Consider the following 24,330-nt stretch of genomic DNA (forward strand, 5'->3'; position numbering starts at 1 on the left):
ATGCAGGCAGCTAGAACTGTGGCTTTTCTCCCTTCAAAATCATTACTGTAACACACCAGAGCCTGCCTAGTTCTGAGCCTGGGCCAGACGAGCCCCACAGAATTCAGCTTCCCCAGCAAAATGCGCTGCTGGGCTCTGTGTTGCCAACTCCTAATCGTGAGGGTAGGATGGGGAAGGACGCTGAAGCAGATGGAGGGTTCTACGCTGCTTTTCTAACTGGAAGTAATGCTGTCTGACTCGGTGGCTAACATGAGGTATCTCTGAAGATTTGAGGTCCTCTACTTCCGGGAGACACTGCCAGTTCATGCCGCTCCAGCCTCCAGTCCCATCCTCGCTGGGTCTCCCCAGTCTGGCTCTGTCTCCCCACCCGCCGGCCTGTCCACTTGCTTTTCCATCCCTTGTCCCCTCTGCCTCTGTGGCTCTCTCGTCCTGTTTTCTACCCCACACTCCTTGTGTCTGTCTCTGTCTTGTTCCCAGTTTTTGATTCTTTCACCCTCTGTCTCTCTCTCTTTCTGCGATTCTGCACTTAAATCTATGTACACAGACCATCTTCCTTTAGAAAATGGTTAGGAAATACGTCCTTGTCCTGGAGAAGCTGTCAGTTAGGTGTCTCTCCAGATGCATTGGTGACAGGATTTTAAAATCCCTAACAGTCATCATCATAACACAATTGCATGTTTTGCTTACAAGTTACATTTGAAAACATGATACAGAGGATTTATTTCCAGAGCTACAGGAATAGTTATTTAGCTTGTTATATTGAATTTTGAAGTTATTTTCTTCGTTTAATAGTACCCAATACTTCTCCCTGAATCTGAAATTTCAGAAAGCTGGGAGGAGGAGTCTTTGTAATCCAGACGGTGACAAGATGTCATAGCAGCTCTATAATTTCAACTCCAACTCTACAGTATTGAGACTGGAGTACCTTTCCCTCTGCTGTGTTAAGCTGGACAAGAATAAAACTGAGCACACACAAGGCAAGGTTGACCCTAAGAAGGTGACCTAATTAAAATAAAACAATTTTGTGAAATGATAGCTAATAAAGTCACCTTTTTATCGCTTTCTTAGTTAGAGGGCCTTGCAATGCGGTCCAGGAGCTTTGTACATTACCCCATTGCATCGTTTCTATGCTCAGGGCTGGGGCAGGGGTGTTGTCCTTCAAAACGGAGCAACAGCCTCAGAAAAGAGAGAGCCCTTCTCTGCTGGTAGGCGTCTCCATACCCCCGACAGGAGCAGAGCTAGCGCCTGTTCCTGTCAGGAAGAATCTTACTGTGTGCAGGGCCTCCCCCTCTCTTTAGCTTGGAGTTTAGTTCATAGAGTATTTATTTAGAAGCCATGAAAGAAATGGCTGGCTGGTGGCTGCCCATGAGGGGAAACACATTTGATTCCATCTTTATTTGTGCGATGTTTACATCTGCATGTCTGGCTATTTGAGAGAATGAAAGGTAGAATATGCAGTACAACTTTACTCAATACCTCTTGGTCACTAAACGTTTTAATCCCATTTGAATGCTATCTAAATTTACAGCTCAGGTATGTAATCAAGGAAGGGCAGGGCTGAGGGAGGCAAAGACTTACCAGGTAGTAGTAGTTACAGGAATTGAATTGGGTGAAAATGGGAAGTTTCACTTAACTATCCCTCTAGTTAATCCTTAGAATTTTATTTCAGGGAGTGGGAAAAGCAAAATGTCTTGGACCTCTTATGTCTACAAAAATGGGCCCATCAAACTCCTACCATGAACTAGTTAGAGGAAAATGTATATACAACAAAAGGAAGCCAGTGTTGGGGGAAAATATTTTTACTACTTTAAAATATTCATTTCAGAGCTAGAGAAAACTGCTTTTAGCTATCTTAAAGCTAAATACTTCCTTTTCTTTTTTTTTTTAAGTATAATTTTTTACTTTTATTAAAGTCTGTGAGCTCCCTCTTGTGGCTTTGTGAAAGATTTCAGTTTCAAGAAAAAAGCTTTTCATTAGCAATAAGGAAATCGTTTCTTTTCCAATAAGAAGATGCTTTTCATTGAGAGAGAGAGAGAGAGAGAGAGAGAGAGAGAGAGAGAGAGAATAAGAGAAAGAGGAAGAAAGGGAAGGAAGAAAATTGGCTTTGGTGAAAATCCCGACTGAGTGAGAAAGGCATGCCGTATGGAACCCTATTTTTCAGCGTCAGCAGCACCGCACTGGCCCTAGCTGTGCGGGGTGTCCTCTGCTAGCCGGTCCTGGACCACTTGTGGGTGTGAGTCTGTGTCCCTCCCTCTCGAAAGGGGAACTAGCCAGGGAGACTCTGCACCTGTGAGTGAAGGAAAAGGCAAATTTCTCATGTCTTCTAATTTAGAAAATGACTTTTACATCAAACCATTTCTTTTAAATAAAGTCTAATATAGGTTATGGGTTTTGTCTGAATAACTTAGGACTTGTTCAACAACTCATTCCCGTTATTGATTTCTCTCTCCAGTTACCCGTCTCCGGAAACCTGATTGACCTTTATGGCAATCAAGGACTGCCCCCCCCTGGCCTCACCGTCAGCAACTCCTGTCCAGCCAACCTTCCCAACATAAAAAGGGAGCTCACAGGTAAACACCCAGCAAATGTGCTGCTTACTAGGGGTTTTCTGTTAATTTTCTCATGAGTAAAGTAATCAAAATAGTGACCTCCAGTCTGTTTCCAACACATAGACATACTTTTTAAAATCTGTGCAGCAGGTAAAACTTTGAGCAAAATTTAAAATGGAGGATTTTACTTGAAAATCCTTGTGTTCGGTACTCTGTGAGATACTGGGAGTCAGGGCTGCCTTTGCGCCCTGCAGCACCACCGCTCTGCGGCCCTCCTGTATCTGTGATGGCCCTCATGTATCTGTGATGGCTGCCACTCTGGGGAGTGGGAGTGGGGATGAGGGGACGGGGGAGTGGAGCCGACAGCACTGTGAATGCTCTGCCCAGCCTGGTGTTTACGTCACTTGCCAAGCCCTGGAGGCATTGAGGGCCCCTGTGTGAATTTTCCTGCCACAGACCCTTGAAGTCCGCAGCTGGGATGGGGAAGAATATGTTTCTTACATCTTCAGATGCCTCCTATTATTTTTGCTGTATTAAGTGCAAGAGAGGTATTACACAGAGTGAAAAATAAATTACAAAATGGAGTGACGGGTATTGTTTGTTCTGAGGCAAGTGTGAAATTACCCATTTCTCCCTTTTGCTTAACGCTTTAGGGAAGGCATTAGGCCTTTAAACGTGAGGATAGTAGGCCTGGCATTCCTCCATGCTGACTTGTAGGGCCCTCACCCCACCCCCTGTTTCTGTTTGGTCCTTGCATCCTGTGATTTTGGGTGAACAGACTGAGAATATGGAATATAGATTTGGTGCAAAAAATCCCTGTCCTATTCAATGGTATCTTTAAAAATTACTTCAGAAAATTGTGGCAGGAGAAAAACATTTTTTTAAAAATCACTGATTTGGGTTAAAAAAGATAACTAATTAATTAATACCTTAGATACCATCAAAGGCCAACCAAGTAGTAAGTACCCTACAGGACAGAAAAGTACCATGAGGTTTTAGAAAATATTGCTAAATAAGATCTTTATTAAATAATAATAAAATATGATTAGAGCAACATGATTAAAATTCTTACTACTTGAGTTCGAAGTAGAGTTTGAATTATGTATATGATTGTTTCTTCATAACCCTAGGAAAACCACAAAGGCAGGGGTGAGGAGTGGGAGAAGTGGGTGAAGGGGTATAAATGTATTACATTTTTAAAAAGCAGATACAATGGAGAGTATACTTCTAAAGTCACTTGCATCTAAAAAAGTGACTTATCTAGACAGGACAAGGGTAACATGCCAGGAAAGGGAGCCAATGGGCAGGAGTTGGGGTGCTAGAGGGGCAGCATGCATGATGTCACCAAAGGCAAACAGGTTTAGGAGTCAGCGATCTGACCTAAGGGGTGGCGGGGAATGGTCTTTATTAACACGAGGAGGAAACCGCACAGTGATTTGAACAGAGGTTTAAATTTTCTTTAACCATGTACAGGCAATGAACTACTAAAACAGGGTGAATACTAATGAGTGCCCAACCTTGAGAGGGAGCCCTTCTCCCAGGGCCAGGGTGGGTGGACGTGGCCACAGCGCAAATGCACAGAAGCCCACTGGGGGCCTTGACCAGAGCTGGCCCGCAGCTGGTGAGTTGAGGTTGGCAGGCAGAGAACTGTGGGGTCCGGCTGGAACCCAGAAACAAAAGGAAACAAAACAAATTAAAATCCTGAGGTGGAGGGGCATAAATAACAGCTGCCTGGAAATACTGGGGCTGGCCTCTCCAATTGCACTAATTCAGCTTGTGAATTATGGATGTAAATGTATATCATAATATACATCTAACCACTCCATGTGCTTCTCCAGCTGGAAGTTTTCAGGGCGTGTGTTATAAAGGCATCAAAGAAAGACTTAAAAGTTCTGTTGCCTGGAAAGCCGGTCTGACTCCTGAGGGAGGAATGTTAGGTTCTCGCACTTGCTGCTTTTCTCCTTTGCTCCTGTCTGTTCCCAGTGCACCCTGCGCTGTGACCAGGTGACTGGTCTCTCTATTTTGTAGAAGCCACGGGTTTGCATTTATTTGATACATATTTCGATTGAAAAATGCCTGCTTTTTCGTATTGTTTGGAGTGAGGTCAGGTGAGCTGGCCTCGTGGAAATGGGGCTGTTCTGTATTCACATTGTTGTGTGCCGTGACCAGTTCCAGTTTCTAATTGCTTCATTCACGTGCACAGCGTGTATTTTCCCCACAGAGTCGGAAGCGAGAGCCTTGGCTAAAGAGAGACAGAAAAAGGACAATCACAACCTGAGTAAGTTGGTTTTGTTTGTCATAGTGGATGTTGGAATTGATGTTCACTTTTTATCAAGTGTTTCCCCGGGAAATTGACTTCTATGATATTAAAGGTATATTTTATGGCAGAAAATTATTTTTTCAGAGAAACCAAGGTCTGTATTTTCCCCATGTTTTATCTCAGATCAAATTGAAATGTTCCAGTACCCTAAAGACTGTTTTCCTTGTTTATAGGATTGGTTTTGTATGTGTGTGAGTGAAAGACACTTGATCCCCAACTACCCAATTATAAGTGCTGCTCACACTGGAACTTATTAACAATACAGGGTGATGGGAGCACCTTCTCCAGTGAGATTTGGAAGGAAAAAAAAGAATCATCTGGGGGGTAGTCTGTCATTGGGTGAGGTAGCCTTCCAAATTTTTTACTTTACCTGTGACGTAAAAATATTTTAACATTGAAAATTATTTGTATGTGTTTAATTTACTCTCGATCAAATGTTTAAGCTGTTCCTATAAAAACTTAAGATTTTTGTTTCATAAACAAGTAAAAGAGGCTACACAGAAAAACAAAACAAAAAGGATTGGGCTTGGAGGCAGGAAACCGTTTGCTTGTGAGTCAGTGTCTCATCCCATGGCCTCCTTGCTCTCTTTCCTACACTGATGTTTAAGAATATAAGTTACATAAAATGCTCTGTCCTGACGGAAATGATAGAATAAGGCCAGAGTTCTCCTCTGATCGGTGGGATAATCTTTCTTTTTCTCAATTTGCTGTCGGTCTTCTCGGCCTCTCTCCTTGTCTTTAAGCAACACCCAGAGTAGAGAGCACTGCTCTGTGATGAGGAAACACAGACGCTGCAGCGTTGTCCACACTCCGCTGCCTGCTGTGTTCCTCTGCAGCGTGTCCTGAAGACTTCTGCAGTTAATAACGGACCCATTGCCTTTTACCCTTTGCACTCGCTTGCTTTTTTCTCGATTCCTTTATTCTACTCGGGATTTAGTTTTTTAAATACCCCAGATTTTACAAAGCATGGCAGTAGAATAAAAAACTGGAGTTTCTTTTCATACAAACTTATTTATTTGGATTTTTTTATATTTCAAATTATTGATACATTCAATACAATTCGACATACGAGCTGCTACTGATGCTAACCGTGTCGAGTCACACTCGACATCCGAGTGCAAAAGGTTAAAGACTGTTGCTAAGTATTCCATAGCGTGGCCACCTGCTGTGAGGGCTGTCTCCAGTGTGTCCCTGTTGTAAACAATGCCACGGTGGACATCTGTGCATGTGCCTCTCTGTTTGTTACCAAACAGAAAGAACCTGTGCTCCCCCCACCAGCCACCCCCACCCCCGGTGCTGGCAGAGCCACACCCCAAGTCCTGAGAACTGGGGAGGAAGGCTGGCTGTTTTATCATGAATGATGCCAGCAGGAGAGTGGGCAGCTAATGCTCAGAGCCCGGACTCCCGGTGGCGTGGTGTGTGCATTACAGATTCTATAGGATAAAGCACAGGGCACTGTGGGTTAGGGGTTCCAAGTTGTACTGGGAGCTGCCGGGGCAGGGGAGGGCCGGGGAATCAGTTCCTGAGCGCAGCTCTGTCTGGTTTCATGGGAAAGTAGCCAGGGGGCCATTCCACCTCAGGGCTCAGGAGCTGACACAGCCCAGTCAGGATGTTCTCTCTCCTGTAGAGCTCTATTCCTCAGTCCCAGCTCCTGTCTTCTGCTACCTCGGGGTTGCTGATTCCCGGGGGAAAGGTCTCTGAGGGGTAGAGAGAGAGAGACGATTTCTAGAGCTACATGTAATCACAGTCATACAGATCCTCAGGTTCATGTGCAGGGGAGCTTGTTGCTCCAGGTTAGGAGCTGAGAGATGGAATTGCTGGGTCCCCAGGGGTGGTCTTTCTAAGTGGGTATGGCCCTAGCCAGTCCCATCCAGTGATGAGAAGCTTCCTTCGTCTCTTACCAAAAGATGTGAGTTAATATTAGGTCTCCTCTAGCTTCCAAGTAATTTTACTCTTAGATATTTCTCCTTTTCAAATGCCTTATAAGATAATTAGGCATTATCCAAAACTTGTCGAAAACAATATTCACCTAATCTCTCAAGTTCATAGTTGTCAAAGTGCAAGCATGGTTAGCTCAAATTCTGAGGGCTACAAAACAATCCTAAAATCGCATCTAACCATTAGAAATTAACACTGAAGGTTACATTGACTTTTGGCGTAGCTCTTCTTCCTCTTCTATGCATTTTATCTTGTGAGAATACTTGCCAACATGTGCAAAAGAACACACCCATTTCTCCATTCTGTTTATTGAGCCCCTGCTACATGGGAGGCACTTTCTACAAACAAGGCTTCCCATCCTATGCGCTTAGATTCAAGTTCGCGGCCGGCAGAATAGACGAGAAAACCAATACATCAAGGTGGTGTGTTCAACATTAAGTATTATGATGATGGGAATAAAATATACATGCAAGTCCTGGCAAAAACACTTCTTATACATTGAAAAAGAGGGAGAACTTGGAAACAGTGTAAATAGTCATCAGAGAATTTTTAAGTATAGTGCCTCCGTGCAGGGATTCTCAGTGTTCCTTAGAAGAATGGGGTGGTCTGGCCCACCTGACTCAGACGGTGTCTACCATACATTGCTGAGTACAAAGCAGAACAATGCGTGCAGTGTCTCATTAGATACAAAGCACCTACTATGTGCACCTGTGTGTGTTTATGGGTGCATGGTGAGAGGTTCTGGGAGTCACCCTCATCCTTGACAAGGAATATAGTTGTTTGTTGGTGTAAAAAGGTGGGTTTTACTTCTTTCTTTATACACTTTTGTATGTTTTGCAAGTTTATATTAGCTTATACCAATTGAATAATTTTTAAAAGTTTGGGAGTGAAGGCATTGAATTAAAAATAAAATGTAGTACATCTAAATATTGACAGTGATAGATGTCAACAATATGCTGTTAAGTGAGAAACGATAGATGCAGAATCATCCTATATAATAAAGAGGTAATATGCAAATTGACCATCACTCCAACACACAAGATGGCTGCCCCCATGTGGTCAAAGATGGCCACCCCCATGTGGACACAAGATGGCCACCACAAGATGGCCGCCACAAGATGGCCACCACAAGATGGCCTGCAGGGGAGGGCAGTTAGGGGCATCTAGCTAGCAGGGGAGCAGTTAGGCATCGATCAGGCTGGCAGGGGAGTGGTTAGGGGGTGATCAGGCTGGCAGGCAGAAGCGGTTAGGAGCAATCAGGCAAGCAGGCAGGCGAGCAGTTGGGAGCCAGCAGTCCTGGATTGTGAGAGGGATCCTGGGGTGAGATCAGGCCTAAACGGGCAGTTGGATGTCCCTCGAGGTGTCCCAGATTGGAGAGGGTGCAGGCTAGGCTGAGGGACACCTCCCCACCCCCCGTGTACGAATTTCGTGCACCGGGCCTCTAGTTTTTAATATTATTCTACTGTAACTGCATCATTCTTTATTTAATACATAGTTACTGAGGGCCTACTATGTTCCAAGCTCATATGGGTGTTTTGAATGCCTCAATGAAAATATGTACATACATAGAGAAAATACACAGACATTAGATGGTAGAAAGTCATATAAATGAACCTATGAATGAATGATGTGGATGTTGGATGGCAGGAAGTTTTATGAGGAGACAAAGTGCAACCTCTTACTAGTAGAGTGTCAGGATGTTGGGTTTTAAATAGGGTAGCCAGGGAAGGCTCACAGGACAATGTGGGTCACTCCCTGAGGGAGGTGAGGGCAGAGCCACTCAGATACTTGGGGACCAGTGCTCCAGGCAGGGGTGACACCAGTATGAAGCTCTAAGTGGGGAATGGAGTCCCAAAGTGGTTGAGAAATAGCAAGAAGTTTAAGGGCTGAAGGGGGACCCAGATGAGTAACGATAGAAGATACGGTTGGAGTGGGAGAGGGTAGAAAACGAGGCGGGAGGGATGGAGGCCGCCAGTGCTTGTGGGATGCCTTGAGGACGCGGCTTTTGTCTAGGTGAGATGGGGAGTGATGGAGGGTTTTCAGCAAAGGACAGCGTGCTCTGCCTTACTTTTCACGGGACCCCTCCGGCTGGGATATTCTGGATAGACCAACGGGGGTGGGGATGGTGGGCCCAGGTGGAGCACAGAGACCAGGTAGTCGGGTTGCAGGAATCCAGGCGGGAGATGGTGGTTTCCGACAGTAGCTGTGGAAGCTGCATGGACTGTTCTAGAAATACTGTGAGGCTAGAGCCAATAGATTTGATGCTGGAGCAGCTGTGGGATACGAGATGACAGAGGTGCAGTATTGATTCCAGGAGGGAGTTCTACAAAGTGAGGGGGAACCTGGGCGGAGTGTCGGCTGCCCCTAGAGCTCCCCAGGGAGGCAAGGAGGCGGACGTGCGAGTCTGGAGTTCCAGGAAGATGCCGGGCTGGATGTGTAACTGTGGAGTCTCAGCTGGCGTGTGGCACCAGACCGGGAGGCAGCACCAGTCCCAGAAAGTGAATGTGGACCTAGAAGAGGCCCCAGAACTCTGGCCGGGGGCCCGTGTGTGTGTATCTTCAGGGTTAAAAATAACCGCCAGGGACATAGAAGACACGTAACAGCAGTTGTAGCTGGGTCATAGGAGGCTTTTATTTCACTCTGTGTATTTCAGTATTGTTTCAATTGTTATGATTACTATATGCTTGGGGAAAGTAAGGAACGTTGTCAGAGGAGGTTAGCTAAGCAGATCAGAGGTGCAAAAGCTCCTCCTTCGGACCCATTGCATATCACCTATTCTATTTTTATAAAAGCTTAGTGATAGACAGTAATATATACGTTTGATTTAATGATAGAGATCATCACTCAGCTTAAAAATGCAACATATTTTAGGAAGTAGTGAACAATATTTTTATTCAAGTGATTCAAATATAAATATGTACTCAGTTATACAAAATAATCTAACAATAAATATGTATTAAGTTATAATATATTTAAAGTAAAAAGTTAACATCTTTAATTCAATTTATTAGACCTTAAGTTATTTGGAATTAATAAGTTAAGAACATTTATTAACACATATGCTTTGCTACTTCACCCTCCCCTAAGAAGAACATACAACTAGATTTATGAGTGGGGACGCTGTTGGGCTGGTGATGTAGGTAAGGGTGCTGGACGTAACTTTTGGTGGGTTACCCGGACCACAGCCACACGTCACGTGGCCTGGCGAGCACGTGGGATGTGGCTCATTGAAGTGGTCATGTGCTGTCCGAGTACAGTACTTAGTACAAAGGAGAGAATGTAAATATCGAATTTATAAATTTTTATACCGATTACATGTTGAAATGACAATCTGAATATATTGGTTTATTAAAATGTTAAAGTTGATTTCACCTCTTTGTACTTTTTTAATGTGGCTGCTAGAAATTTAAAATTTCATCTATGACTTGCATTATGTTCCTATTGGGAAGCACTGGGCCAGAGCAGGAGTTTTTGTGTGGCCTGTGGGCAAAGAAAGTGTTTTACATTTTTAAATAGTTTTAAAAAATCAAAACAAGAATGATATTTTGGGATATGTAAAAGTTACATAAAATCCAAGCTTTGGCATCCAGGGCTCTTTATTAGTAGACTTGCACTGCAAACACGTTTTACCTGGTTAATGTGATCATTGACTTTGCTCAATAAATAAGTTGTGGAAGCCTGTTTTATCTCCTGTTATGTAAGTGCCTACATAATGGCCTCCGTTCTTGCCGCTCAGCCAGCAGAGCCGAAAATCCCCAGGGCCCTTTGCAGAAAGTCTGGCCTGGTCTGCAGCCAGGGTGGGGTCCTGGCCCTCCCCACTTCCTGCTGTGTCCTCACCTCCCTAGTCTCCAGGGCAGTTTTCCTGTTTGTAATGGTGCATAGGAATCCAATTCAGGGTTGTGATGGGATCAATGAGAAACTGTATATCTCAGGGCTTACTTAATGATAAAAGGTAGCTCATTTGAAAAGCTATTTTAACCTCAGTACCAAAACCACGGAAAGACGGAAATACAGGGTCAGGTTTCCGTGGTCCTGAGCCGTAAGGTTGATACACACATGCCGTTAATGAGATATGTTCATGCCACTGTGACGCTGTTGCTAATAGTCCTTCCTGTGCTCTTTTCTTGAAGTTGAACGAAGAAGAAGATTTAACATAAATGACCGCATTAAAGAACTAGGTACTTTGATTCCCAAGTCCAATGATCCGTGAGTACAATTGCATGTTAATCTGCATCGTATATTTTTTGTACCTTAATGTTTTTTCATATGTTGCAAAAACTGCACCGTTATGAAAACTAGTGTAAAGAAGTCCCCCTTTCCTTGGGTTTCATCCTAAATACTCTGTACACTTTGCTTTTGATGGTCTCATCAACTAAGATGCTGAGGGAAGTGCACCGAACTGGACAACAGGGTGATTGGACATGAGATAGCTCTGGGTGTGAGGAGAATCCTTGGCAAACAAACGCTGAGCTGCTAAACAAAAGTATTTACCCGTTTCTGCAGGACAGCGATTTCAGTACCTGCTGAAGCAGGGTTTGCTGGCTGCTCTTCATCTCGAACAGCATCTGTAGGCACTGAGAGCTGATACTGCAGACTTCACGTTTAACAATTTTGTTCAATTGTGTGTGTTTTTTAAACATTTGTGTTCTTTGTATGTTTTTCCTTTCTAAAAAAAAAAAAGAGTACTTTTTAATCCTCTTCTAAGTATATAGGTCAGCTCCTGGGATTTCAGTTCTGTCTTTATTCCCGCCCACTGCTTGGGAGATCACAGTGGTAAAGATCTCTTTCCTGCTGGCAACAGCAGCAAACGGGACAACACATATAGTTTTTATCCATTAGACATCGGCCCATTTGAAGTAAGGGGCTCGAGGATGTACACATTTTAATGGCTCCCACAGGCATTCAATGAAATTAGCCTGTGAATATGACCTTTTAGCTATCTAATAAAATGGAAAGATGAAATCAGCCATTATTCATGCACGGCTTATTAAGTTTGCTATTCACATTATTGTCAGGGTATTTGTGACGAAATAAAATAAAACCATTGTAAGGTGGCTCTGATGAATGAATGTTCAAGCACAATTTCCATCATCCACATTTTACTTTCCAGGTTTATCAGGAAACCATTTTGAAACTCAGAACATTTGCGTTCGCAGCTCTGCAGCACACATTTATCCCACGAAGGGGCTGTGACCTTCATTTCCTATCCTCTTTCTGGCATGATAGCTAAGCCTGAATCCCCCCTTTCCTGTTCTTCATCAGCTCTCACTTCTTAGCATGTACTTTTTAGGCTAGCCTGGGAATCTCCTTACCAAAGGATGAAGTTCTGGGCGGGAGTGAACGCCTCCCCCTGCCTATCTCCTTTCTCCTTTGCCCGTTACTTATGTTTACAATCTAAACTGTTAATGGTCTGAATTGGTAGGCATTGTTTTAAGATAAAATGGACTGTCATCTGTTATGGGGTTTCCATGTCAGGTCCAGGAGCAGACACTGGGGCGACTGAAGAGACAGTCCAGCTGACCAGGTTCTCAGCCCCAGGCCCTCGCCTGCCCTCAGCAGACCTGCTCTTGTTCATTTACATGGTAGAGATTTGTGTACACTTCTGTGTGAAAATGGGTCTTTCTCGTTATGACAAAGAAGTTTAAAAACTCTTAAGCCCCGAAGCATAATTAATTGGTTGGCTCTCACAAGGAAGTAAACCCAAGATGACTGGTTGAAATGGTCGCTTCTTAAACATGAAGTGGCTGTGTGCGTGTCTCAGTAACTTGTCCGCACCCTGCAGGCCTCAGCAAGGCGTATGTTTCAGTGCAGTTGCCTTTCTCGCTGGCCGCTGAAGTTTCTGTTCCTTGGATATTAGCCCTGACATTAGCCAGTTGGCTCAATCCCAGGACACCTCCTGTGCTGCCATCCTTGGTGTTCAGACCCTGGGGATCAGCCCCCAGTAACTCCCAGGGGCCTGAACGCTGCCTCTCATGGGAGAACTGTTTTGTTCTTTATCTGACCATGTGAGGATCAGTGATTAGGTGACTTGTGTTAACCGCCCTCCATTCACACGGCCACCTGATACTTCTGATCCGCTTTGAGCAGCTGTAGAGTAAAGCTTTGGAGGTTTTTCATGCATGAAAGTTGTTTTTGTTTTCATCTCTATCATTGTCATTATTATCATGAATATTGTCTATAAAAGGGCTCAGATTAAAGTGCTATAGAAATATTACTTACGTAATTATAATTTCATTCTTAGTCATTGATCTTGAGTGCTCTAAGTGGTGTTCTGTTTGTTCCACATATGAGTACATTAGAGCTGTGGTGATCACAGACTGAGGGGCCTGGACCGCAGGTGCTGGGTTTGAATTCCCAGACGGTGCCTTCCTAGACGTCTGTGTGGGGAAGACCTGGTGCTCTCGGGCTTCGTTCTCCTCGGCTGTTAAAAAGGGGCGATCAGAGTATCCCTGCCTAGTCTAGTGGTTTTGAGGACTCAATTACATACGAGGAAGAATGGCACAGTGGTGTAGAGCCTGCGTCCGAAGCCAGGCAATCTTGGCTTCCTGGTCTACCACTTACCAGCCATGTGGCCTGGGGCAAATTCTTTAACCTTTCTGTGCCTGAGTTTCCCAGTCTGTCAGGTGGCGTTGTGATGATTAAATGAGCTGTAAGATTCTTGAAAAAGCACCTGGTACCTAGTGAAAGCTATTTAAAGATAGCCATCGAGTGAGTACATGGAGCCCCTCACACAGAACTGCACCCTCAGCTTCTCACAGCATTTCTATATAAAGTGCCCCCTTTGATTCCAATAACATCCCAGGAGGCTGCTCCTGCGAGGGTACTATCACGGTTTACAGAGAGGAAATAAAGATGGAAGTAGATAACCTGTCCATGGAAACCTCGGCACAATTTAAGGGTGCCACTTGTGTGCCTCGCACAATCCGGCAGTGAGACGTCATGGGATGTTTTTGCCACAGCTTGTTCTCTGAGTTAATATGATAGTCCTAGAAAGCTGTAACTATTTAATAAGATGTTAAGAATATTGACTTTGCAACCAACAGACCTAAGTTTTTAGGTCCTGACTACACCTCGTAGCTCTGACCCAGGCTAGCCTGTGCACGCCCTCCCTGCCAGGGTGCTCCTCGGGGTACATGGGGGAGAGGGGATGGCAGCGACTGGTAGCTGTACCAACCTGCACATGGTAGCGCATTTTTAGAAACTGCTCTGACTGTTGCATTTTGTTGAGCCTCAAGTCATACAGAGTCTGTCTCCTTGCATTTCATCAGGGACATGCGCTGGAACAAGGGCACCATCTTAAAAGCGTCTGTGGACTACATCCGGAAGCTGCAGCGGGAGCAGCAGCGGGCGAAAGAGCTGGAGACGAGGCAGAAGAAGCTGGAGCACGCCAACCGGCACCTGCTGCTCCGCATTCAGGTGCGGCCGCCTGCACTCCCGATTCATCGGGGAGAAGAAAGGGTGCAGGGAGCCCCCGGGGAGGTGACTCCCGTGATCCTCATTATTTGTGGATTCCCCATTTGAATCTGCCACTTGTAACAATTTATTTGTAACCCAGAGCAACATTCGTGGCATCTTTTGGTCATTCTCGGAATGGGCAGAGCCGCCGACTTGAGTTGCCCGGGACACCTTCCGCAGGGGGAGCAGGCGAGGCTGCGCCTTCTGCTCTCAGCGCCTCCTGTGACCCAGTGTCCTCTTTGCAGTCTGGTTAGTGCCAGGTTTTTTATGTTGTTGAGGGTTTTGTAGGTGATTTTGCTGATTACAGTGGCCTGTAAGCAGTATGCCCAAGTGTTGACTAGTTTCCCAAGCAGTGAAGGCTGCGCTGTGTCTGATGGAGCTAAGCTGACTTCGGGCATAAGTTGCAGTGCTGTTGGCTGAGTTCAGTGCTAATGAGTCAACATTATATGTGAGATAAGGAAGCCTGGCTCCGATGGAGTGTGGCCAGAGGCCCGCAGGCGCTCGCTGTGCCCCAGGAGCGAGGAGCTTTCCTCTGCGGCTGCATCCGACTGTCTGTTCGTGCGGCTGACAGAGTGGCCACAGCCAATGGCTTACCCCGCAGACACTGTCTCGCAGTTCCTGAGGCGCCAGCTGGTTCCGAGGGTGAGGAGGGCTCGCTCCTTCGTTCAGAGACAGCGCCTCCTTGCCCAAGTCCTACGTGGGGGAAGGGGCGAGGGCGTTCTCGGGGGTATTTTTATAAAGACTCAGGTCCCACCCAGGAGGGCTCCTCTCTCATTATCTAAGCACCTCCCAAAGCTCTGTCTCCAAATGCCATCACCCGGAGACATCAGTTTCCATGTAGGAATCTGGGGAGCATGTACATCCAGTTCATTGCGGGGATTGATTCCTGCGAATGATGAGAACTGACTGTAGTTGTTCAGTACAAAGATGCCTTAGTATTGGAGGGGAGGCGGTTAGTCCATGGTCAGAGCCCATGTTAATAGGCAACTTGGGGACGCCCAGAGGACCTTATCATCAAGACATAAATGTAAGAAATGGGACAGAGAGTGAACTTATACCAGGTGTATCTTTAGTTTACACTCTATTTTCTCAGCGGGAGAAATACTAGTTTTCGGGGCCATGGGATCCACCGTCATTTCATTCAGGGAGCGTGTGTACCGTGCAGCGTGAGCAGGGTCCCCGGTGTCAGCGGGCCTTCTCTCAGGCACGGCCTCTGGTGCCGAGTGTGAGCACAGCTTCCTCTGAAACTGCCTTGAAAAAGAGGAAGAAAAACCGAGGCTGCAGATGACGGAAGGAGTTTGCGGGAGTGTTTGATGTCCTGCCGACTGGACACGGCCCGCCAGTAGGAGTCACTGCCTTCTTCTTGAGTAGATGAACCCACCTCGTACCAGATTTTGCCATAAGCAGTGGCTACATTTCAGGTTTCCAAGGCAACCGTTCATGGAATGGCAGTGCAAAGTGCAGCACTTGAGCGACCAGTTGTCTGCCATAGTGCTGGGATCCCAGACATGGGATTATGTAGCTGAGTATTCACTGATAACGATGCTCTCCATCTTTTCCACGCCCACACCACCGTGACACTTGTGGTGGCACCGCTTGCGAGTGCCGGGACCCCAGCCGCGGGGCAGGGAGGTGAGGACAGCTGTCCTCTGGGGCACATTTTAGAACCTCAGCAGGGAAGAAGCAGTCAGCTGAAATGTAAATTTCTCCTTGCTCTCCCTTTATTTGGCTTTTGCTGTTAGTCCCATGTCCCGTTCTTCACTGAGGAGCTACAGGTCTTGGATCTATTGAATCTAGGCTACCAGTTTATAAAAGCAGCTTGTACTAATGTGCTAGTTCCTCATACAAATATTAAGATACTAGAGGCCTGGCCTGCAGGATTGGGCCGAACCGGCTCTCCAACATCCCCTGAGGGGTCCCCAATTGCAAGAGGGTGCAGGCCAGGCCAAGGGACTCCACTGGTGCATGATCAGGGCCGGGAGGAACGTGGGAGGTTGACCAGCTGGGAGGGACTGTGGGAGGGCTCCAGGGTGTGCCCGGCCCATCTTGCTCAGTTCCGATTGGCCAGCAGCAAGCTAACCTACCGGTCGGAGTATCTGCCCCTGGTGGTCAGTGCACATCATAGTGAGTGTTGAGTGGCCTTAGCATATCATTAGCATTTACGCTTTGATTGGTTGAATGGCCAACTGGCCGACCAGACACTTAGCATATTAGGCTTTTATTATATAGGATAGTAATTGTTTTGAAAGAGAGTCTAGGTTTTGTTTTAAGGCTCCAAATATGTCTTTTTGTGTGAAATACAAGTATTGTAAAATAGTGAATTGGAAAATCCCCGGGGGTTTCCTATGTGATAGTGAGGCAGCCCTCAGGCTTGGCGTGTTCCGGAAGCGTGACCGGTCAGGACAGCTCTGCAGGCCCGAGCCTGCACTTGGATGAGAGGCATCACATTATTTAGAAATCTAAGTAAGGCTTTAGTCAGCTGACAAGTATTTTAAATTAAATAACAGAAGATCGAGTAGGATGTTTGCCTCTCTTAGTTCAACTTCATTATTTGGTTTGAAAGACAAACTACTTGTGTGGGAGTGCCGTTCTTATGAGCACGTTGGTGTGGATTTACAAGAGTGGGCGCTCTCAGCCAGGCTTCCTTCCATTTCCATTCTAAGTGATGCACGCACAGCGTCGCACAGAGGAAAGCATGAGGCCCAAATGGCATTGGAATCCCCATTTTATCCCACAGCCAGGCTCTGACCGGATGCTGAGAGGCAGGTGTTTCTGGAGGGGTGAGAGGGAGGGGCAGGCAGGTGCTGCTGGCTCCGGCTCTTACTTGTATTGCATCCAAAGGTCTTGCAAGTCAAACAGCCTTTAATAAAGACTGAACACGACTCTTCCGCAAGGTAGATCCTTAGGCGTGTGGGCCGAGGCTGAGGCCTCATCGTGTTGCAGGGCCGCTGTCCTCTCCGACGAGGCAAGGGGACTCGCTCAGCCTTACTGCTGTTCTTACTGCATCACAGACGTGGAAGGGGCGCTGCACAGGGAGGGAGAACGCGCTCTGGGGAGTCTGTCGGGGTCTCTAGGGTTCGTTTTGGGAGGGTGCAGGGATACTCAGGAAGGAAGAGGGAGGGGCCTTTTGAAATGAGTGCTGGAGTCCCTCAGGCAGCTGACGCTGCCCCAGGCAGTGTAGGCAGCAGGGACTTCATTTCCTCGAAGTGCAGTCCTGGGAAGGTGGTCCACAGGGTTGGTTTCTCCTGAAAGCACTGCTGGGCGTGGAGAGGGCGCCTCCCCTCTGCGCCTGCGTCCTGGCCTCATCTTCCGCAAGGACACCAGGGCTGCAGCAGATTGGGTCAGGGCCCCCCAGTGACCTCGTGGTAACGTAAGGACCTCTCTGAAGACACTGTCTCCAAACAGCCCCATGCTGAAGCACTGCAGGGTAGGTTTCAGCACAGGACATGGGAGGGAAGTGGAGGAAGGAATTAGTGAGAGGAGAACTTTTTTCTGGAATTAAAAAAACTGTTCATTTCTCGTGGTGAAATGGCCTGAATGGTGCTTCTCAGCCTCCAGTTCCTGGTGCGAACCTTCACCACGTTTGCCACTACTGCCCACTTTCTTGGTGCTGCCGCCCCCGGTGTCTTAGTCACTCTTCCCGTTTCTGTTAGGTCCTGACCACTTAACAGGCATTTGAAAATTTAAACATGTAAATTAAGAAAAATAGCATTTTTATATTATTTTAAAATACCCGCATTACTTGCTGCTGGGCCTGTGTGCCTGGATGTGGGAGGTGGCCGCCACCACCGGTCTCCGCTGCACGGTGACTCCCACGCAGTGCTGGCGTCTGTCAGAGCCGCCCCCGCCCCCTGGCCCTGCTCTGTGCAGTGGGGGGAGCCCAGGCGCAGCTGGCCCTGCGTGGACCCCCTACCTGGGCGGCGGCCCTCACGGAAGTATCGCCACTTCCCTGAGGTTTTTCATTGCCCCAGGGCCCTGTGCGTCCTTTGCTGCCCCCCGAATACTTAAGTGCACAGTTTAGGGACCACGGAACAATAATGTTTACTGAATATTTCCCTTTAATCAGCTTACATTGGAAATCTTATTTTGATTTTTTAACTTCTCCTCATTGTGAACATTAATGTCTGTGAGAGACTCTCTATATTTAATACATAAAATCCACTACCACCTAAAAAGCATTTCATTTAGTTCCAGTAGTACTTACCCCTCCCCTCCTCTCCCTCTCCCCTCCTCCTCCCCCTCCCTCTCCCCCTCCCTCTCCGACAGCGTCCTGTGGGTGTGGACAGTGTCTCTGCCCCAAGCCCTCTGTGCCCCTTCGGGTCCAGTGTCTGACTTTCCCTTTTCTTTCAGGAACTTGAGATGCAGGCTCGAGCGCATGGCCTTTCCCTTCTTCCGTCCTCGGGCCTCTGCTCTGCGGACCTGGTGAATCGCATCATCAAGCAGGAGCCTGCTCTGGAGAACTGCAGCCAGGACCTCCCGCCACGCCACGCGGACCTCTCCTGCACCAGCACCCTCGACCTCACCGACGGCACCATCAGCTTCAGCAGCAGCCTCGGCGCCGGCACCGAGAGCAGCCAGGCCTACGGTGTCCCCACGAAAATGGGCTCTAAACTGGAAGACATCCTGATGGACGACACTCTTTCTCCTGTTGGCGTAACGGATCCACTTCTTTCGTCCGTGTCCCCGGGAGCTTCCAAAACCAGCAGCCGGCGGAGCAGCGTAAGCATGGAGGAGCCCGAGCACGCGTGTTAGCAACCCCGCTCGCCACCTGCAGGGGATTCCATAACTGACCTGAGGGGTTTTCTCGATAAATTTCCTTTAATATGAATTTTTTTCATGCTTTCTCAATAGCCAAGGATATATTTTATTTTTAGAATTTTGTGAAGCGGACCTGTATATTCTATTTTGCAACTATAAATGCCTCCAAAGTATTGTACAATAAGCGTACAGAACCTGTGAACTGAACTCACCCTGGACGCCAGCTTCCTGAGCAAAAGGATCTTCATCAGAGAAATGTCTGTCCACTGTTATTCAGGGGAAGCAGGTTGGAGATTTTTATGCCTGTGACTTCCTTGGAAATTAAATTGAAAGTTTAATCAGAGGAATGTAAACCAACCAAAAAAATTAATAAATAAAAAGAGAGACAGACAGACAAACAAAAGAAAAGAAAAAATTCACACTAACCTTTTCCATTTTGTAAATGTGTTCATTGGTACTGCCTTAAAGATACAGTACCCTCTAGCATCAGTCTTTATACTGCAAACTATTTCAAGAAATGCTATATTCTGCAAAAGAAAAAAAATGCAGCCATTTTCATGAGGATTGTCTGGTGAGAAAAATAGCTGATGTGTTCCTCACCGCTGAATCGCAGGGCCGGGGCAGGGCTCTGAACCCGAGCTCGGCCTCACCCTGCTGCCTGGTTGTCCTCACCGAGGAGTGGGAGTCAGTGTTTCCTAACATGTGTTTTATTTTGAAATGAAAATGAATGTCCTCTCAAAGTAAGACATTGAGGAGCACTGAATGTTTTACTCTTTTTTTCTTTAATTTTGCTTTTGATAAGAAAACCAAACGGCACATTTCTAATTGGCTTTACTGTTTTTATTTTTAAATTATGTTTTACTGTTCATTTGAGTTGTACAGATTCTTTATTATCATCGTTCTTTTCAGTATGTTTGTATTAATTTGTAAGAATATGCATCTTAAAATGGCAAGTTTTCAATATTTTTACAACTCACTGGTGGTTTTCTGCATTATTTGTACACACATGAAAGAAAACTTTTACGCAAGGTCTTGTGTTTAAAGAGAGCTTTGCGAATATTTTGTATATTACAGTCTCACTCAGAACTGTTTTTCCACACATTTAAGGTGTAGATTAATAGGTAAAACTGGCCTTTTAGAGAGAATAAACTTACATATTTATTTTTAGTGATATAAAAGTAGCAATATTCTTGGAGACTGGTAACCATAGTGTTAATACGCCCATTGTGGTCATTTAAATTGAGGTTTATTTCAGCAAGCTTGCTGAACTTTTCTAAGGAGAGAGAGAGTGTATTGGCAAATGACTGGTACTTGGTAGCACGGCTTCGCCGAGTGGCAGTGCCGTACAGGCTGCTGCTGTCCGGTCAGCTCCCATGCACAGGCGCGTGCGGTCCTGCGAGGTAGCAGCAGCAGCCCCGCGCTGTCGGGCGAGGTGTCACATAGGCGTGGGGGCAGGAGCCAGGCTGTTGAGAGGATGTCTCGGCAGCATGTACAGTTGAACAGCCGGTGGCATCAAGCACACCCATCCGGAATGAAGTGCCTTACACAGAGCAGAGCCGCGTGGGACGGGCGCTGGCTGAGCGGGGCTGCGGGAGAGTTTCCCGCCGGTCTCGTGGAGAACGGCGTGTGGCATGGTGCCTCTGTGGACAGTATCAGAGCTTCCAGTTCTTCAGATATTTTTAATATTAAATATATTTTAGTGACAGAGTGCCAACTTCTTTCATCAGGAAACCTCATTCAGGAGGGTTTTATAAAAAACGAGGCTGAGTTTAAATGTCAAATGTGAATTGGTGATGGCTGTTAGAAGGTTCAGGGAGAAGGAGTGATTGTCGAACGTATGAATGGATGACTTACGTGAAAATAATCCATGCCTGGCTCCCAGGCACGCTGGGCAGCGAGAGTCCTTGGAACTTTGAGAATGCTGTCAGTTTTATAGCTTCATTACTTAAGGGGCAGGGGACTTGGTTCCCATTCTTTCAGCCCCTTCACTGTACAGATAGCTCTTCTCCTAGAATAGTGACGCGGGTGTGCATGAGCAGCTATCTGTGCCACAGTGTGCACGGACACAATCACAGCATCGTCCATTTTTCTCTTCCGATTGACATGGGGGAGGGGACCTGGGTGCAAAAGCCGAAGGTGGTGATGGTCTGATGCTAGTTTTCTTTAGCTGATTTGGAGGTTCTTAAAAATAGAGCAAGGCTGACTGACCCAGGGCCCAGGATTCAGCGAATGCAGAGGAAGCTTTGTGAGAAAGCATGGCATCTCCTACCACTACCCTGGGTCTCGCACGCCTGGGCTCACCCTCCCTGCTGCCCCAGCCTTCTTAAGAGATAGTTTCTGGGCGTGGCAGGCGAGTGAGCCAGAAGGCTGCAACTGCGGGAGTGGTTTTATTTATTTCTTTTTTGCCAAATAGTGTGTAGGTTTGTTTTAGGGACTAGTTAAGCCAGGAGGGGGTGGTTTGGGCTTGCCGTTTGTGATGAGAAAATGATCCACACCACTCCCCGTCCCTGGGTGCAGAGCTGTGACCTGGGGCTGGGCCTCCATCTGGGGTGACTGAAATGCCAAACTTGTCCACCGGCCTCTGGGTACGGTGATGGAAATACCAAACCTGACTTTGCCAAAAAACATGCAACCAACTTGGTCATACTAGGATGACAAAGTTATTTCTGGTTGTTTTTAAAAAAAATAAAGCAATAAGAATAAATAAAATTCATAGGAAGATAAAAGATACAAAATAAAGCACAAAGGAATGCACTTACTAATATTTTTTAAAATGCACTGGGGAAAAGTTGATGTTGATAACAGTGTATTACAAAAACTCCTATTTCTTGAAAAAAAAAAAAAAAAGACAAATGACTCTCTTCCGGACACTCGGTACTGTGATGTCACCTGCTGGGGTCAGCAGTGCTTTCTGTGTGGCCCACAGCACTGTATATTGTGGGTCAATGTTAATGTATCCGTGATATTTGAACTGTTGTTCTCGATAGCTTCATTAAAGCATTTGGTTTTTCACACAGTGCTGGCAAGTTGTGTTTAGTTAATGCCAATTTTGAAAACATTGTTTGCCTTATCAAAAAATGGTAGTGCACGTTTTCTTCCAATTGAATGAATAACAAATTGCATGAAAAAAAAACCTTAAGTGCCAGTAAGTACGTTTTTTTGTTTTAAATGTCATTCTAAGGTATTGCTTTTTTGTTTCAAACACTGATTACTTTATAACTTGCACTCAGATGAACTATAATTATGCAGCTTTTTCCCTCTGACTCTGAGGAGATTTGAACTCCTGAATGCTAAGAATTCATTTTAGATATAGGGGTATTATTTTAAATGTGTTAGTGAGAGGTGGTTCTCCAAGAGAGAAATTATTGGAGGGTCCCTTGCATATTTACAAAAAAAAGATACTGGGTTTTAAAATATAAATTTATAATAATGAGAGCTTAGTAGACTCAGGTTGCCAGCTCCCGCCTTCTTTTTTTAAATACAGCACTTAAGATAATTTGATAACTCCTGGGTCTGACGTGGGAAGTGTCAGACAGAACATGTCTTTATTCCCTAGCTAGACCTTAAACTTATGCCCTCTTAAAAAACGTTCTGGTTGAACCTCTGGAGAAAATGAGCAAGAAACTTCGTTTAATGCTTCTGATCTGATTGTCAGCTTTTTTTTTTTCTTAAATTGTAATATACAATAATTGAGCTCTTTCTTTTCAGAGTCATTTGAATTATTTATATTTCTCATAGAAATGTGATTATGTGATGTCCTGAAAATGTGTAAAAGTAAAAGATCTGACTGCACAGGAGAGTTCCCGGAGCACCGAGAGCAGGTGAGCTGCGAGTTGGGGCTGCTGGTCTCGGAAGGTCGGCAGCAGGACCTTAACCTGGACTTCCGACCTGCGGGTGCCTGTCACTCATGCCACATTCTACAAAGACCCTTAGTCGCCAGCTTTCCCTTACGCAGCCCCCACCAAAACCACATGCGTGTGTGGCGTTATGCCCTCACATGAGCGTGGACTCAGCAGACTTCTTGAGTGTGGATCTTCTCTCTGCCCATGTCCAGTGTGTGGTTTGAGCAAGTTACTTGGCTTCTGCGTCCCACTTTTTGTTCATTGAAGGTAATACCAGCCACATGGTAGTCTTGTGGCAACCATTCAATTAATGCTCTAGAAGTTTTGTTTGGCAGCACATAGTACATGGCAGCTATTTTTAGATGATGGTCATCATCACCTTCATTAGTGAAACGAAGCACGCGCTCTGGACCACCGGAGGCGCTGTGCCCCAGCAGCGGCAGGCATGCTGGGAGGCACTGTGTTGGGGTAGAGGGCTAACACGTGTGAACCAGCAGAGGCCAGAAGCTACGGTACTTCAGAGAAGAGGCCCTGGCCGTCTCCAGGACCCAGGATTAGAACATTGTAGAGAATTAGTAATAAACCCAACTCATCACATTTTAAATACATCTTCAGCACAAGTGAACTGGCCTTTATGTTTTTATTCTATTTTACATTTCCATTAAGCAGGAGTCATTTTCTTTTAAAAAAAATAATTCTTAATGTTTAAAGTATTACATATTTCCCCTCCCCCCCCCCCCCAATTAACTCCCTGTACCGTGCCCCCGCCTCCCGCCCCAGGCCCTCACTGCCCCAATGTCTGTGTCCATGGGCCATGCATATGTGCATACAAGGTCCTTGGATGCTTACCTCCCACCCCCCGACCCTCTCCCGCCTTCCCTCTGAGATTCTGCACTCTGTTCCATGCTTCTATGTCTCTGGATCCATTCCATTCATCAAATTATTTTATTACTTAGATTCCCCATGTGAGATCATGTGATACTTGTCTTTCTCTGACTGACTTATTTCACTTAGCATGATACTCTCCAGGTCCCTCCATGCTGTCCCAAAGAGTAAGAGATCCTTCTTTTTAACTGTTATATAGTATTCCATGGTATAAATGTACCACAGTTTTTTTATCCCCTCATCTACTGATGGGCACGTGGGCTGTTTCCAGATCTTAGCTATTATAAACTGTGCTGCTATGAACACAGGGGTAGGTATATTCTTTCTGATTGGTGTTTCAGGGTTCTTAGGATATATTCCTAGAAGTGGGATCACTGAGTCAAATGGCAGTTCCATATTTAATTTTGTGAGGAAACTCCATACTGTTTTCCATAGTGGCTGCACCAGTCTGCATTCCCACCAGCAGTGCACTAGGGTTCCCTTTTCTCCACATCCTCTCCAGCACTTACCATTTGTTGATTTGTTGATGGTAGCCATTCTGACACGTGTGAGGTTTTAGCTCATTGTCGTTTTAATTTGCATC

At 45.9% G+C, this 24,330-nt stretch overlaps 1 protein-coding gene across 11 annotated transcripts in view; it reads left to right on the plus strand.

The window, feature by feature from the left end:
- Positions 1–22,602, plus strand: part of MITF (melanocyte inducing transcription factor) — a gene marked incomplete at its 5' end in the record, with an annotated part of 254,096 nt that extends 231,494 nt beyond the window's left edge. For 8 of the 11 annotated variants that reach the window (XM_079794736.1, XM_079794739.1, XM_079794746.1 and 5 more), the window contains 5 exons: positions 2,453–2,570; positions 4,753–4,827; positions 10,938–11,013; positions 14,076–14,223; positions 18,613–22,602. In XM_079794736.1, the coding sequence (XP_079650862.1) occupies positions 2,453–2,570; positions 4,753–4,827; positions 10,938–11,013; positions 14,076–14,223; positions 18,613–19,014 (819 nt within the window). In that variant the 3' untranslated portion in view covers positions 19,015–22,602. The remainder of the gene's footprint in view (positions 1–2,452; positions 2,571–4,752; positions 4,828–10,937; positions 11,014–14,075; positions 14,224–18,612) is intronic. The other 3 variants (XM_079794740.1, XM_079794741.1, XM_079794744.1) reach the window with 1 other exon arrangement.
- Between the last annotated feature and the right edge of the window lie 1,728 nt (positions 22,603–24,330).

The sequence above is a fragment of the Cnephaeus nilssonii genome (genome assembly GCF_951640355.1).
Source record: "Cnephaeus nilssonii genome assembly, chromosome: 17".
NCBI lineage: Eukaryota > Metazoa > Chordata > Mammalia > Chiroptera > Vespertilionidae > Cnephaeus > Cnephaeus nilssonii.